At 39.4% G+C, this 17,412-nt stretch overlaps 1 protein-coding gene across 21 annotated transcripts in view; it reads right to left on the reverse strand.

The window, feature by feature from the left end:
• LCOR (ligand dependent nuclear receptor corepressor) overlaps positions 1-17,412 on the reverse strand; it is a 93,883-nt gene that overhangs the window by 64,440 nt on the left and 12,031 nt on the right. For 7 of the 21 annotated variants that reach the window (XM_030486873.1, XM_030486874.1, XM_030486877.1 and 4 more), the window contains 2 exons: positions 12,925-13,017; positions 1,681-1,784 (listed from right to left, as the gene is read on the reverse strand). The exons of 9 other annotated variants lie outside the window; for them this stretch is intronic. In XM_030486873.1, the coding sequence (XP_030342733.1) occupies positions 1,681-1,784; positions 12,925-12,926 (106 nt within the window). In that variant the 5' untranslated portion in view covers positions 12,927-13,017. Of the gene's footprint in view, positions 1-1,680; positions 1,785-9,406; positions 9,633-12,924; positions 13,018-17,412 lie in introns of those variants that run through there. 5 more of the 21 variants (XM_030486883.1, XM_030486879.1, XM_030486880.1 and 2 more) reach the window with 4 other exon arrangements.

Here is a 17,412-nt window from a genome sequence, read left to right on the forward strand (position 1 = left end):
GGAAATGCTAAATCAATACTGCACTAAACCCCTGCTGGCAGTAAAATCTACAGAGCTATTAACTACCCAATACTGTGAGAAGACAGGTTAGCAGAGTGAATATGAGAAGTACAAAGACTACTTTAAGGGGACAGACAAATGCTACCTGTTTAGAAAAATGTACTCCCGATATAACCATAAAACTCATGACTTCAAGTTACTGTAGGTAATTAATAGGGTAATTTTTCCCCTAATAACACTTTTGCTTGGTAGGTGTAATAATGGTTTGCATATAGGTAGTGGGAGCTTCTCCTACTTGCCTGAATCTTTGAGAGGCAGAAGAAGAAATGAAGAAGAAAAGAAAAAAAAAAAAAAAAGGCAAAAATATGGTTTTAAATTCAGAGAAACTTGCATGGGTGAATCAGGGACAGATAAGTTACCTGAAATAGCCATTTTAAGAAACCAGTCAAAATACAAATGGATCGTGTTTATGAAGGAAAATGGTTATTACATTGCAGTAATTCTAAAACAACTCTGACTTTATGCAGATCAAAGTTATCTTCTGGACAGCAGTCTTCAGAAGGAAAAGACAAGTAGTGTAACACCCCTCTGGGCGTCAGCAAGAGTGCCAGTGCACCAACCTCTTCAGGTATCAGATGCGGGACCCTACAGAATTTGCAGCCTGCAACACGACTTTGATGGCTGGAGCATTGCTGGGGTACATCACCATCCTTGCTCTAAAGCCTATTAGAGGCTGGCACTAAAATATCTAATCTCAGAAAGCATCAAGTGGGAAAAGAGGGGGGGGGGGGGGGGAAAGAAATAAAAAGGAAAACTAAAGGTGGAAGAGGGATGGTGAAAATAACAGTCAAGAGTAAAGAGGAATAGGGAGGGATCAGAAAACAGGGTGGAAGAGAAGAAACTGGAAAAACATCCCATTGAACAGCACCTTGTCAGGCAGAGAAGTAGCACTGCCTCCAAAAAAAGCCAATTCAGGCTTCAGGAAGTGGCAGGAACAGTGGGAAAGGGCCGACCAACCTGACCTAGAAGAAAAATAGGAGAATCAGGGTATTGACCCATAGGTTTTTAACATTGACTCTTTTATGGGTAGTGACCCCTCAGAATTTGTATCTGAAATGAAACCTTAAGAAAAACAGCTAACCAACCTCATTCTTTATCTTTTTGTTTAAAAAATTATATTATATATAAAAACAAAAATAAAGAGAGCTCAGAAATTTTACCCAAACTCACCGCTCTTAAAATAGTAACTGCCAATGACTCATGCCCCACAGTTTGCCATGCATGCAATTGCACACTGAAGTCCCTGCCAAGTTTTACAGCTTGGATATTGTACAATCATAGTTTGCTAGCCCACTGTTCTCAGTGATGCTAATGCCACTCGGGTTTTATTAATATTAAATATTGGATTTAGCAGTTGCATAGCAACAGCAGAACATCTTATGTGCAATGCTTGACATTAAAAAAGGCAAATAAGGGAAGTATGAATGTATTCAAAATTATACTAAAGACTGGCAGAACCACCATGAAGCTGAGCCCTACTCCCCCCAGATGCAAAGTGCAGCGCAGTAAAGACAGACTAAGCCCTGCGCTGTAGTCATTGAGGACTCCGAAAGAGCAACTGCGTACAGTTAATCATGCATAATACATTGAAAACAAAATCTTGAAAAAGGAGCTGCCTACTTTTTATAGTATTTTTTCTCTCCATTGTCACTGCTCTTAGAAGCTTGAAAAGAACATTTCTTTTCCCACCGATTGTCCTTTTCCATTTGGCAGATGATATTTTCCTGCATTTCAAATGGAACAGAAATTAACATGGCTGCCTCCGCTAAATCCCGGTTTCCATATTTCCACCATCTATATTTCAGTGTCTGACAGTTCACAGCAGCTGAAGAGCAGGGCCAGTGGAAAAGTTGCAGGAATAACAGAAGAGAGAAAAGGGGATGAAGACCCTGATATTTTAGATATCAGGATTAATAACCTTAGCTAAGTTCCTCACAATTAAAGCAGCCATCCATTTAACCCTTATAACTGCTGACTATACAAGGGAAAACATGTTTTTTTCCTAAATTCTTGCACTGAGACCCAAAAGGTTTTAATTTCTTTTCAAAATACAACCTTTTCAAAGTGTAAAACACTTTCTCTATATAAGAAGGCTCTCTGGGAAGTGAAGAGTTACCAAAAAAACCCAAATTCCAGAAAGAACAAAGAAAATCCTTAGTACTGAAGCAAGAGTAGAATAACTAGTACTTTTCCACAACTGTTAGCTCTAAAAGTAAAGCAATATTTAAGAAATATTGTTAAGAAGTCCTCTGACAAAAGTCAGAATATGGATGTGCCATTTTTATGCTACAAGTAGCAAGCACAGAAATTAAAACTAAAAAAATAAAAAATAAAATTAAAGGTAAAAGTTGACGATGCAGTTTCAAGCATTGTTAAATCTCGCTAGTTTGATCTCTGCACGTAAACAGTTTAATATTCATCTTTTCTGGCATTTTCATCCTCCCTTCTGCAATCAGTATTTTAAGTCATAAATTTTTACATTTTAGTTTGTTGCTTAACAGTTTAACACAACAGTTTGACTTCAAGCTTTAGAAATAAAATTATCCAGTTAGATCCTCTTTTGCCTTAAAATTGAGAGCTCTTGTCATGATTAAGTAGCTACTGGGCTCCTTGAGATAACACTATTAGAGTGTTATCACAGTCCAAGAGAGGATTTTGCTGATCTCAAGCAATGTGGGTGAGCCAAAGACACATTCTCCCCTTTAAAAACCAGGAATGCAAGATCTTCAGGAGGAGATAGGGATGCATTTCTGGACTGCCATGGACACAGAGCCTAGCTTTTCAAACAATGCTTGCTTTCCACGTGACAGCACAGCTCAAACATACCCTTTAATACTCACTACATAATTCAGCCCTACACATGCATCTAGCCAAAGCAGTAAAGTTTGTACCACTAACCGGAAGTCAAATCATTTTGAGGGTAGTAAAGAAAAGAAAGGCTACAACCTGTCTTTACTATTACATAAATTGAACTCAAAAAAAACCCAAAATCAACATAGCAAGGGCCTTGAAGGGGGAAAATAAAACATACATAGTCATCAATTCTAATCTGTGAGCATCAATTTAATGCGTGAATATCAATTTGTATGAAAGATCTCAATAGACTAAATAAGCACTAGCCAGGGCAGCAGTTAAGTACAGTAGATATTGTAGACCAATTGCAACAGGAAGTAAGACAACTGATTCATCAACATTTATTTCTAATAAGCAATCAGCCTAATAAATAGCAACTTGAACTTTAGAAGAACAACTTCAAACAGCTGGAAATTGCATCAAATCAATTAAGACAATAGTTGCTTACATCTTTTGTTTAAATTTCTTAACTATTTAAGAACTTTTTACCTAAAACCCTCAAAACAGTATCATGGGGGAAAAAAAAATACCAAAAACCCTAACAAAATCCAAAACCACAATGCAACTAAGAGTGAAAGCACAAAGAGAAGACAAGACGTTGGAAGAGGTGCAGGGGGATTCAGAGCAGAGAACATTAACAAAAATTCAGAAATGTTACAAAGGTCAGAGCAAAGAAAAACAATCAAAAAAGGCACATATGAATAGTACCTAAAGAATTCTATAAGAATATGGTAGTATATGAACAAACATTCAATAGAATGGCATATGATCATTCAACACAATCCAGCAAGGTGATGTTATTTAACATTTGTAAGTTAACAGTCTTAAAATGCTATGTAGGATATTTTACCACCCCTACCCTCTCTTCCCCCTCTCTGGGAGTTACACAAAGAATGTTTGCAGCAATGTTTAATTCCAGAAAGGCTTAGAATATTGAGAAAGTTCCAATGGGCAGGGGGGAGGGATGGCCAAAAATCATCCCTTTGAAATGTCAAAACATTTAACTGGTGTCTCAACTTGATAAAGGTTTTAAAAACCAAGGAATAGCTCAGAGGACTGCTGAGGATTTAACAACAGAAATGGTGTCAGTCAACATGGGCTAACAACAATGATTTCATTTGACTTTTATGAAACTAAAAATTTTATTAACAGTAACAGATTTGATATAACATTTTTAGATTTCTGTAGATTTTTGGGCCAGCACAACACATTTTGACTAAAACCAGCTGAAGGGGGAGGGAATTGAAAAGAAAATCCAAATGAAACCAAAAATCAGCCAAATACATATAAACTAGATTAAAAGGCAATTAAGTGACAGCTCTGTAAATGTTGTTGTCAATGGGAAACCACTGCTAGTGAGCTCCATCAGGTATTGGTTCTTGGCCATATGCCATTTCACGTTTTAGTCAGTGACTTGGAAGAAAGCAGTCGCTAAATTTGCAGGAGATACAAAGACAGGAAGAACAGTAAATAACAAAAGCCCAGGTCACACAGGCTGCTTACTAAAGCAAATGCAATTAAACACTACTTTGAAAGGGAGGCAGAGGGGAATGGAGAAGGCCACAAATCACACATCTAGCAAGAGGATAAACAGCTTCTCAGACATCCCCAGATTCAGCAGATGAAATTGGAAGCTGATCAAACTCAGCCAGACAATAAGACAAGGGTCCAAGTGAAGGCACAAGACATGCACTCTAGGACGAGACTGACACTTGCCCTGCCCTAGGATTCTGGAGGTGTTATTTAGGGAAGCATGGGCTGGGTGCTGAGATCTGTTCTCCTCATACTCTCCCCCAGCAATTACATTCATCATGTTAGGAGTCTCATTAACTAGTAGGAAGCAAGAGCTACCATCATCACATCAGGTTTTTATTGGATTTCTCATGCCTAGATTTTCTGGTCAAGATTGGATATATTTATCCACAGCTATGGGATTTGAAGGAGGAATTAATTCAGAAAAATCCTACTGTCTACGTGTAACATGGGAATTCCATCTCTTTCAGGACAAAAATCTATTAAACTTGAATGTTTCAGTCACAGGCATCTTAATAGAAAAGCAAGACCAAGCAACAAGGGAGGGGAAAAAAAGTCACAGGACAGTTATTAATATACACCAAGTCTCAGGACATGCATATAATTATAAGTTGTGAATATTCTTTAATTCATGCAACAAAATAAAAGAAGCTCCCATCCAACTATGATGAGAGATCTCATTATGTGAATGAAGTCCAATTAAGTACTCCAACTCCAAGTTAAACCAACTTTCCCTGAGCTTCCTGAGGAACAAAGAAAAATTGTGCATCTTCAGCAAGTTTTCAAAGTTCATGCTTCTGCATTCTTGTTAATGAAACTGCACTGCTCAGGGACTCACTGCAGACATCCCTGCCCCAGAGACAACAGATGCTTTAGTAAATCCAAGGACTTTCTGGGGACCATAAGTACCAATAACCTAGTTCTGCAAGAGCAATACAGACATATGCATACAGAAGAAAAGAAATAAGGATGTTAAGATGGGTATTGTTTGAAAGAACAGGTATAATGAAGTCCTATATAGCAATACGTAGCTCTTCTATAGTTTTTTTCATCAGAACACCTTGTGTTCCCAAGTCAAAATACATGGTATCACCTGCTGAGGTCCCTAAACAGGCCCATGGAGCTCAAGAGAAAGAGAGTCCTTTGGCCTTAGACTAATGCTTTATTCACCGCAGAACAGCATCTCCAGTAGAGAAGTTTCGTTTGAAGCTATCGAGAAGCCAACAAGGCACATGTTCCGTCAAACAGCCACTTCACCGTTATGGTAGCTTACCACAGCAATAAGCTGAGAAATCAAAAAATGGAAAAGAAAACTACTAAGGCAGACAAGCACTGTTGATAAAAGAGCTTCTGGCCATCCATCCTGCAAGACTTCATTAAAATTCCACTACTGGTCTGCAATTTTAATAAAGAAGAAGCTGCAGAAGGCCAAGGCCATCCTGACTCTTCTCTCCATCCCTCTCTACCAAGCAATTCCTTTTCCTCTGAGATTCGCGCCTAAGCACATTTTCTGTGATGCAATATCAAACTCACAGCAAGGCATTTAAAAGTTAATGAACTAAGCATGACAGAAGAACAGCTACATATCTGAACTACAGCTGCAATGCACTTGCCTTCACAAGAGAAGAGAGCCCTGCCCAATCCCCTAAAAGGGAGTAGGTCTCTTCCCTCTACAGGGGAGAACAGAGAGGCAAAGAAAACAAGTTATCTGCAGCACAAAAAATGGGAACAGGTCTCCCCATCCTATGTTAGCACTCTAACTAGCAGGTTATCTCACTGATTACATCTTAAAAGTCACTCCAAAAAACCCAGAAGCAACAAGTTATAAAGCCCATTGCCAGAGTACAGCAAGGCAAAAGGCATAATATGGATCATCTCCTGTCCCACTCCCACAAGGAGTATTTTTGTGTGTGAGATCTGATACCAAGTAGAGAATCACAGGAAGGCATGCAACCTTCTTATCTCTAATCAGAAGCCTCAGCACCAGAATTCAAGAAAAGCCAAGGACTCTGCAGTGGCTCAACATCACCTCAAGATACAGCAACTGCACAGGCAGACTGAGCTGTAATCTTGTGTGGGCTTGTGGGGGTGGAAACATCCTCCGATTTGTAGATACTGCATCACTAATCTGGCTCGTCGCTCAAGGCAGGGGTTGTTGGCTTTTGTTTTACATTTTAACTCAAGATCAGGAGGTTTATTGTATGACTATCTGGTTTTCTTCACAGCCAGCCACCACCAATGCAGAACCTAACTGGAATCTTCTCATGTAAATACTTGCATTTTATTACTTTAGAAAATAAACCAGAAAACACAGGCATCACAAAATGGCAAAGAATGACAGCAGAAGAATATCAATAACTAACAACTTTCTATGTATCCTTAAAAAGGTCATTTTTAATTAATGGTAAAATATTATCCAAATTAAAACCAAAGAAAACCCCAAACCCAAACAAGCTTTAACGCTACAAATTTAAGTGGGAGTTGGTTTTCAGTATCTCAATTCAAAGACATTACTCTTATTTGTTCAGCCTCCAGGTCTGGAGTTCCAGCATGCAACCAGGTACAACTCCCACTGAGAAGAAACTACACCAACTAGCTAGAAAGTTTATAAACAGATTAAGAGTCAAATAGTCCAAGAATGAGTGTGCTCAATAGTGTAAAACATCATGGACCAAAGGTTTTTATACAAATGTTTCTCAATCTTGAGGCAATTTTTTCCCATATTCAACAGTGTTGCATTATTTACTGCAGCACAATAAAAACCTTGATTTTTTTTCCCGTTGGAGACAACTTGTTAATGCTTCACTCCCAAGCAAAGTTAAGATGACATTCATTAACCATCAGTGTTTATCCCCATGCTCCCTTGGCACAAGCATAAGAATAGCCTTGCAGTAGACAGAATTGATCTGCCTAGAAAACACCTCCCACAGAAGAGAGAGGATTTCCAGCAGCATCAATTCACTGCTCCACTTTATTTCATGGCCACAGTAATGCTCATAGCACAGATCAGCCAGAGTCAGGTGTGCTGCCAGGAACAACTTGCCACAAGTAGGTAAAGCAGAGGCCCAAGTCAGTTTAAACCATGGAGGAACCTTCCCTCTCCCCCAAAATAGTATATGTGGAAGCACAGGACACCAGTGATTTTCACCTCAGCCTCAAGAGATATGTATTGGCACAGAGGAGAAGTGTGAGAGAAGCGTGGGTTAAACTGGCTGTGATATTAGCTATATTTTATACTCCATAGCAGTCCTATTTGAAGAGTGTTGCCTTCCCCTAGGAACTCAGTCCTGCCTCACATCATTCCCTGTCTGCAACACATAGCCACTTACTGAAACAATTCAGTTAAGTAAGCTGCCGAATCCATTTAAACAACCACACTCAAGCAAACCCTTAGAGTGTTTCTCAGTTTCACCTCCTTTACCACAGCAGGTCAGTTATATCATCATTCATTACTGAATTAACTCAATACATTATTCTCTTCTTTTTGGATCTCAAGTTATAAATATCCCATTGACCATCTCTGCAGAGATTTTCAAATCTACACAGGAGTCTGCAAAGAGGAATGAAAATGTGATTCTATTTAGGAAACTAAATATAGTTGTATCACCCATCTTTGAAAAGTTGATGATCTTCAACAAATAGCATAGACCTGTGGAAGTTTATTGAACATTTCTTAGTTGAGAGGTGAATATACTGATCTTACCTGTAAGGCAGAAAGTGCCAAGAGTCTTTTTACTCTGTAATTTGTGATTGTATAAGTCTGGTGTTAAATAAACCTCCACCATAAGCCACTACATTATTGCCCCCATGAAGAGTTTGCCTTGTGACTCCAGCTAACTAAGAGCATCCTGAGAAGTCTTACAATATGTAAAGATGCACCACTTAATAAAGTCAAGTGATTATCTCACTAAAACATCAGTGAGTGTACCTAAATTCTGATTAAACAGATAACAAAAGAAGAATCTAGATCATGCAAAGAAAGCTGAATCATGACTACAGTGAATAGGAGGCACGCCTGATGTTTTGAAAAGGCTTCTCAAATTCTAGAAAAGTATCCTCAGGCTTTTCAGATGGACTGTTCAGTTCTGTCAAGAGAAAGGATAATCTAAGTGAAATCAGCAGGTGATACAGGCAGCTACACAAAAATGAAAGGGTAACAAAGCAAGGCAGGGGGGGAAAGATAGCCACCTTAAACAAAAATCCCCCAAACAAACAGATCAGCATACAGGGAGAAGTATCTTAACACGGAAAGATGTGAACACAGAATTCATACTAGCTAGAGAGCAGATTACAGGGACTAACTTTCCATCACCAAAATCACATTTGAAAGTATACCTCAAGTGAGGCACTCATAAGCCTACAACACAAGGTGCAAACTCTAAGGGAACACAGCTAAGCCTCACAGCCCCTCCAGCTTTATGGACCTTTACACAACAACAGTATCAAGAGCACAACAGTATGAAGTCAGCACATGACAACTCTTTCATACATCACAGAAGATACAGCTGTGTTACTATTGCTACCCTTGTGCCAACAGAACTAAATAGTAACTGAAATACTATTACCTGCCCTCCATTCACACCTTGGGTTATGCCTGTGCACTACGGAAGCTGCAAGCCTTGATATTCCTCTGGAAACAGAAGCACAAGCACAGCTGCAGACGACACTTGTAACAAAAGATTATAGCAGCAAAACAGTTTGGTGCTGAAGTAAGTTGTGGGAACTGAAATTGCCAGATGTGATGGGGCATTACTCGATGTAGAATAGGAGCAGTGAACATTCTTTAAAAATTACACAGAGATGCAGAAAACTCATAGTAAGCAGCTATAAGATCGCCTGGCCTTTGGGGTTTAGTGGATATTTTCCCAAAGAGCAAGTAACTGATAAATCTCTCTCTCACTTCTAATGCCATGCAGTGTTTGCCATCATTTCATGTAGCAGCTCTGTGAATCTCACTAACCTTTTAGCTTCAGATATACAACATCAATTCCATAAGCTATGCCAGCAGATATGCTTCCCCAGAGAATCACCCAGTTTCTTTAGGGCATTTTGTGTCCACCTACAACTGGGGTTACACTGAGCTTTTCTTTTTCCTCCTTGACAGTAATGTGGGACAGAAGAAAGGCTGCTTAACACCAGGCATTTCTATTCACACTCTTCCCTTTTCACTGGCAATACACTGGCACCTGTTCAAGTGCATACAGAAGACTATGAAAAAAAAAAAATCTGTTTTGCTTGCCTTATTTCTAGACAAGAACAATTTCCTGGCCTCGTCCAGTTATGTCAGCAGGAACAAGTGGCAGGACCAGGGACAGCTTAGACAGCAACACTGCTGAAATCAAGACCTGTTTGACTTCCTTATTTGCTCTCTCAGATTGCCTTTCCCTTATTCAGATTTGAGACAGACATCTGAAGTAGGTACTGGATCAGAGCTGAAGATTATAGTCAGAAAAAAATCCCTTGGGATTTGGTTGATGCAAAAGTAACATGACAGTGAATACATCTTTTATGATGGCCATTCAGGATTTCAAAGTTATGCCCAAGCATCTTTTCTGGGTAGCTACAGTGAATTTGGTGTCTATGGGTATATTTAACAATTTACTTTGCACTTAACCAAGTAATTTCAGATACTATCATCATCTTCAAGTCTTCCTCAAGCCAAGCAGTTCTGTGCAGCTTTTTGACACTGCCCACCCAGTCTTCTCTGTCTCATTTACTCCAGACCTTCTAGAATTCATAAAATCACAGTTTGGTTTGGGTTGGAAGGGACCTTAGAAATCACCTAGTTCCAACCTCCCTGCCACAGGCAAGACACCTTCCACTAGAAGGTGTTGCTCAAAGTCCCATCCAACCTGGCCTTGAACACTTCCTAAGCACAGCATGTTACCAGCCTTTCATAATTAAGGAAGTCAAATATTTAATCCACTGTATTTTGGTTGAGGCCACCCTATTCCCACACAACTTTTGTTTTCAGCCTAGTTGAAGTTCTTTGCTTGAAATCAGCATGTGATCTGAATTTGAAAGAAGACAGCAGTCCCACGCTTTCCGCACATCAAGTTTCTCAATGAGATTGAATTACAGCAGAATCTCAGAATATGCTCACAGTTAATCAAATTCAGGTTTCTAGTCAAGAATATCAAATTATTAAAGACAAAACCTGTGGAGATCAAGCCTCTAGAAGAGCCACCCTTGCTCCAATTTTACAGTTGGTATCTCAATGAAAATGTCTTGGCAGACCTGTTGCTGCCTCGGATCTGTTCAAAGAATGAATCCCTGTTTAGGATGCTCAGCAGATCTAAAAGCATTTCTTTGGTGCTAAGTGAAGAAACACTGGGAGAACACCCAGCCTTCTAAGTAGCTGACTTCCACAGGATTTTTGTTCAAAATCTGAGTAAAATTTTCCAGGTAATCTACATGCAAAGCTTCTCAATCTTAGCATTCCACATTATGTTGTATCGCTAAATTCATTGGAGACAGACGACCTCTATATGAAGCAACAACAAAAAGACACTCACAGTTTTGAGTGCTGCTTTGCTAGAAAAGCTGCAGCTTTTAAGATGAGAGTTGCTGTCCACCTATACCCAAAGTAGCCCTTTTTGTAACTTCTGAACATTCCTTTCAGAGCAAAATCCTAGAAAGGGATTTCTTAATCCAGAGCTAGGAGCTGCCAGCAGTACAGCCATATAAACAGTGAAGGAATTTGATACAAACTGTGTTTCTGCAGGCTACATGTTAATCATCTGATCCTAAGGGATTAAAAGTCTAGAGTAGCACTAACAGATATTCGAAGTTACAAAACAGGTTGGTGTCTATGACACTTAGTAAATATCTTCCCTTAAGGTCAGCTTTTCCCTACAGAATTCTTCATAGACAAGTTTCTCTGAAAGAAAAAGAGTAGCATGCATATGTAATGAACAAAGTACCACATAAAGAATGAACAATAAATTGCTGAAGACAGTGTGCGCAAGAAGCACAAATAACAATTTCATGTAAGTGCCTTGTTCCCCACTACCCCACCACTTTATGCCTTAAATCCTCTGAAGGTTATTTCAAATAGAGCCAAGTTTTTTTAAAAAGTGTTCTTTGACACTAGAAACATTTCCAGGCTCAAGGAATATTTGACTTCTAGAACACCTTGTGCTTCAACAGACTTGATAAAATAACCAACAGTATTCAATGAGTCTCAAAATTCCCTTGAAAAGCTCGTAAGCAACCACAACAAACTCACTTTCCTGTAAAACCACAGGAATAACACCAGAAAGGGTGAGTGAGGGAATGGATCATGAAAACAAAATGCAGCGGAACACTAGAACAAGTGCTGCAAACACTGTGCTTCCCTAGCACTGGTTCTTCTGAGAACATGTAGCAAAGTAGCTAAGTTGAAGATCTGCAATCTTACCTAAATTTACTACCCATGTACAGAGCATAAATGAAAATTCAATTACTTGGAAACATTAGCCATGATAGGCAACAGTTTTAACAAAAGAAATTCAAACCAGGTGAAGAGAAGACTCCATTTACAAGAGGTAAAACAAGAACAGAAGTGCACTGGAAAACTAGGGCTGCAGAAGAACCTGCAAAGTCCACAGCTATTCAATGAACACTCCATTCAGCACCAAATTCACTTCAGTTATTTAAATAGTTGCTTACAGTAGTGTTTCAGTAGTTCTTTCAATTAGATACAGCAGTAGTTGAATACATGAGACACTCTAAGAGGTGGCTGAGAAAAAATACAGTTTTAAAAATAGCACATTAGTTTAATGCTGACTTCTTTATCTTTGAACTGCTGATTACTGCCAGACAATTGCTTACATAACAGAAAACATGCACTAGCTCATTTTGCAATAACTGCACCATCACGAAACACATTTTAAAGGAAGCTGCTTTATTAACTCTGCAAAAGTAGTTTAGCTTAGGGTTTACTTTTCCAGACAACTGGTTTCTTACAAGTACCAGAATAATGCAACCTGTGATGCAGGGATTCAAAAAACTTCAGTGTGCAATTTTAGTTTTTCATTAACGCTTATTTGATGCAAGTATTTCTGTAGATATTTGACTATTTCAAGTATTTAAAAATCTCTCCTAGGGCCTGTATTCATGTATTCAGAAGTCTGAAGTGGTCTTTCATAAGTATCTTGAACACAGTCTAAAGATTTTATATGTTCTTGGATTAACCTACAGTTAATCTTATTAGACAAAGAGCCAAGATTTTCAAGAATGAGTGCTAAAGCTGTAACACTAAATAAGCCTGGCTCCTTTAAAAATCAACCCTGAAATGCTTCCTACTCCTGCACCCATTTTGAAGTCACCAATAAGCATTAGTCAGACTGCAGAAAAAGTGTTTCTACCAGCAGGCTTCTGAATATGCATAATGCCAATAAAGCTAACTACATTTTCCAAAATAATAATAATAATCTATGTGCAATTAATATAGTGCCAACATTTTAATGCAAAAATAAATTGTTTAAATATACTAACATCCTAGTCTTGGGATATCCAGTCAAGCTACGCAAAGAGATGTGTTTGTCCCTTGCATACTCCCAAATGTGGAAGTAGGATCAGAAACTGGATCTGGAAGAAAGGGTAAACAGCATGTTAGTTAAATTCACAGAGGATACTATGTTTGGAGATGTTGCAAACATTAGTGAAGACAAATACATAAATGACCTAGAGAGAAAATAAAATTAGTCTGGAAACAAAAATGTCTCGTGAAAAAAAATAATTTCAAACACTCAATGTAGAGGAAACACGAGGATGGGGGAAGAGAAAGTAAAATGAAAGAAACCTAAAAGCAGCAACAGTGGACAGTCAGCTGAATATTTGCATTGAAAAACAGTTTGAAGTTGCAGAGGCATCAAACAGAGCAGCGAAATTAAAGTTCTTTCTACAGTCTTTGAGCCAGTAACAATAGCCATCTCCTTGCACAATTGCCAGGGACTGAAAAATTCCCCTTCAATCCCAGCAAGTGGAAAGCTCTTCTCAATGGCAAATCAAGTTCTGCAGGAGGTAGGGTTTAATTTTTTTGAAGCAAAGTTAACATACGGTTAGCATAAGCCTACGCAGCAGGTTCTTCCAGTACTTCTGCTGCTCGTGGCTTTGTGCAGAACAGGAGGAAGCTAACAAAATGCATCCATTTTTACAGGTGCAACTCAACCTCGTATTGTTCAGGTTTATTCATGTGGTCCTTGAGAAAAGAAACCAAAACAGCTAGCTCAACTACTACAAAAGAAAGAAGGAAGGAAGGATAAAATCCGTTCACCCTTTACTTTCACCTTACTTTCCTAAGCACGACATTCACTCATCCATCATAGATGTCTGCACCATCCGGCTTTAAGGGCAAAGGCAACAGGAGGAAAAAACATACTCTACCTTTAGAAAGGCTACAATTCTGCAGGAGGATACAATACAATGCTGCAGGAGGATCCCCACCTGCAGCAGCCACATAAATATAAAAGCAGAAGTTTCATTACCCAGAATACATCTTCAGGGATTGTCAAGCCTTTGTTCTTAGAAATATTTCCAGGCACGAACTAAGAACCATTTACTCTGCTTCATTCCCAAATTAACAGAATAGGCTAATTCTGCAGTATTAGTAACTCTCGGTAACAAGCCTTCTGTGAAGCAACCACATAGATGCTTTATACTCAAGGCAGATCAGAGAGAAAATGAAATCAACAAAAACCGTTTTAAGAGAAGCCATCTTTCTGCCTATCATGTTGCTGTATCTTAGGACAAGCTCCAGCATGGATGCTTCTGCTTCAGTTTATGCATATCACCATTACATGAAAACAGGAGACTGAAGGTTTTCCCTCCTCTTGACAACTGCTAAGCTACCGATTTCTGAAATAAGTCATTCTACGAACATTTACAGCTTCTTCTCGTGGTGCAATGGCAAGAACAAAGAAACAGTTCCTACCAGTCTGCCTCATCTTTGACAGAGTCCAGCATATTTCAATGGAAATTCAAACAACAGACTCCCAGGCATCCCTCAAGCCAAAGGCACATGAAACGCTGCTTTTAAAGGTATTGTAGTACCATTTTAAAGTAGTTCAAACTATAGGGACTGTACAGAACCAAGAACCACATCATCTCATTGAAGAACTCAATGCTTTTTAGGAAGGTGTGAGGCTTTGGACATGACAAAAAACCCTAAATCTTTGCTTTTTGCACCAGGGGACATTGGCAAAGTATTTATGTACGTAAACTTTTGCCCCTTTTGAAGGATCAGCGCTAGCATGAGGCAGAACTCAGGGAGGCAAACTCCAATCAAGCCTACAGATTCAAAGCACAGTCTCATAAGCATACCTTTCAGCAGTAACAGCAGGTTCTGCAGCCCTTCCCTTCTCTGCTCCATCCCTCATTCCTACCCCTGCACTCCATCAATTACACTGCTGCAAGTTCATGCAACTGCATAAGGAACAAGACAAGTGATTTTGCAGTGTGCATGTCCCCATTTTTTACTATTTTTTTTTTTAAAGAAGTAACTTCTGCAAGTCCACCTTGCACAAGAATGGCTGTTCAGGGTTAAGACTAAGGTTTAACTAGCCCGGAATCCCAATTCCAATAAGGGCAATATGTAAGTGGCCACATAAACGGTTGCTGTAAACATCACCACCATGAAAATCATGATCAACAAATCCACTGTACATCTGCTTAGGAGCTAGAAATGTAGCTACTACTTAAAGAGACTGCTGAAGAACAGAGCACGCACTTACTCTGATCTGCTAGATGCATAACCGCTTACAACTCCTTGTAAATGAAAACCATGGGAGATGTGTACTACCGGGAGGATGCTGGAGAATCAAGGCCTGTTAGAACAGAAAGGAAATGTGTTCTGGGAAGAGTTCTTATTTCAGTTCTTTCTCCTCTCTCCTGTGCTGGTCTGACCTAGTCCTGTCGTGCTCCTTGGTCAACTCTCAAGAGCTGCTGGCTGGCAAATTGCAGCAGATGAATTCAGCACAAGTGCCGAGCTGCCCTTAGCCCTACCTGATGACTCCGGTCTGGAAGCAAGCCCTGTGCCAACTTCCAGCCTTGCCTAAACAGAAAATTCCTAATGAGTAGCCATGCTGAATATGCATCCTGAACGGCTGACCACACAGAAAGCCCAGTCCAAACCTGCTCAACTCGTATATCTTGTGGTCATCCCACATATTCTCTCTGGTAGGGACTGCTTCTCAGTGAAAAGGGAAAATATGGAACTAAACCAATAATGCTTCACAGCCATCTGGTATAATGAGGGGTCGAGCACCCTCAGGAGTTCCCATGGTTAGAAACCTACTGCCTCTGCCCCTAAACAAGCTGTGTTTTTACAAAAAAATTCACTTCCACTGCTACGTATCCCTTGGATGTGCATTCTATTTTCCTGTGGTGGAACCAAGACCTTTCCTGAAGGATCTCCTAGATTGGCCAGCATTAAACAACTGTATTCTGCCATTCTGCTCATTTAGGTTAAATGATGTAAAATTGCTAATTCTCTGAAATTACCATCAGAGTTACTGCCCAAACCTGTACCTACTATAAATGCAAAGCAAATTCTCACAGTTTGGCAAGATCTGTAGGTGGACTTGCAGCTTCTTCAAAGTCAAGGTGAAATCCTTTATTTATTATGCTCTAGCATAATCTCTCCTTTATTGCTGTCCTAACCCACAACTCCTTAACTGAAAACAATGAGCTTTTAGAATAGCTTTTTCCCAGGTAACTTCTATCTGTTTTATAAGATTGAAGGAAAAAAATCAAAAAAAGGAGAGAAAAAACCCCAGCACAGAATCACTGAATGGTTTGGGTTGGAAGGGACCTTGAAGATCATCTAGTTCCAACCACGCTGCCATGGCCAGGGACACCTTCCACCAGACCAGGTTGCCTGCCTGCCTTCTCCCACCCGTCTCTCCCCATACACTATCCCCCAAAGTTTCATACTCTAATAAGTAAAGGCTTCCAAAGAATATACTACTTTATCTCTCATGGGAAGATGATAGGTACTTACTTGAAACTGATTTTTGCCTTGAGTGGGAAATATTTTGTCCATTTCCCAAAAATTCTTTAAGATGTATTTGGAAGACAATCAGTTTATCTGTTTTTCCAGTACCTTAGAAATAAATAGCCATGATTTCCCTTCAGACAGATCTCTTAGTTATGCATACTCCCACCTGATCAAAAAAAAAGGAGAAAGAAAAAAGCCCACACCCCAAAACGAATAAAAAAACCACAACCTCCACACAATAGAAAACATCTATTTAAGGCTATACTTTTATGAAAAATTCATTTCATTGCTCTGGTTGACCTCCCATGTTTCTTGTCTCTGAATTACACAGAACTATCTCTCAACTAAACTAACTATACCATTTAGTATGGCACTCACAGCCAATTTAATCCAGAGGCAGAACAACAGAAACTTCTTAATTCTTTGTTTTAGACGCACCTTTACCTCCCTTCAGACAAGGCAAGTAATTATACAGCTATTAAAGTATATCATCTCCTTTTATAAAAGCATTCGTTGTGACGTTTGACCCTCATTTATGCTAAATCTGAATTTTCAAGAGAGACCTAGTTTTAAGAGAGAGACTCATTTTCCTTCACTGGTTCCAAGAGGAAAGACTCTTGAGATATTTCAAGGCTATGATGTCCTGTTAGCTCATATTCGACTCTATCTTGTTTGCCTCCCCTCAGACTGAACTAACAGGGAGGAGTCACCTGAGTAAAACAATGCATTAGCAAGGAGGCTGAAAGCCTGTAGACAAGCACTGTGTGTGTCATTTTGAAAATGAGAGTAAGCTTACAACCTTCTATGCGACCACTTGAAGCAAAAGATCATATTCCCAAGGCTATCTGAATCATTCTGCTTTAGCCCCCAACCCCAAGCGTGGGTTTAGCCCCCAGCGTGGACTGACAGGAAAGTGTGAGCTATCACTGCACTAACAGCCAGAGCCCATTTGCACACTGGCTGCCATGCTGACAGAAAGCAGGGAT

This window comes from Strigops habroptila, chromosome 5 (assembly GCF_004027225.2).
Source record: "Strigops habroptila isolate Jane chromosome 5, bStrHab1.2.pri, whole genome shotgun sequence".
NCBI classification, from domain to species: domain Eukaryota; kingdom Metazoa; phylum Chordata; class Aves; order Psittaciformes; family Psittacidae; genus Strigops; species Strigops habroptila.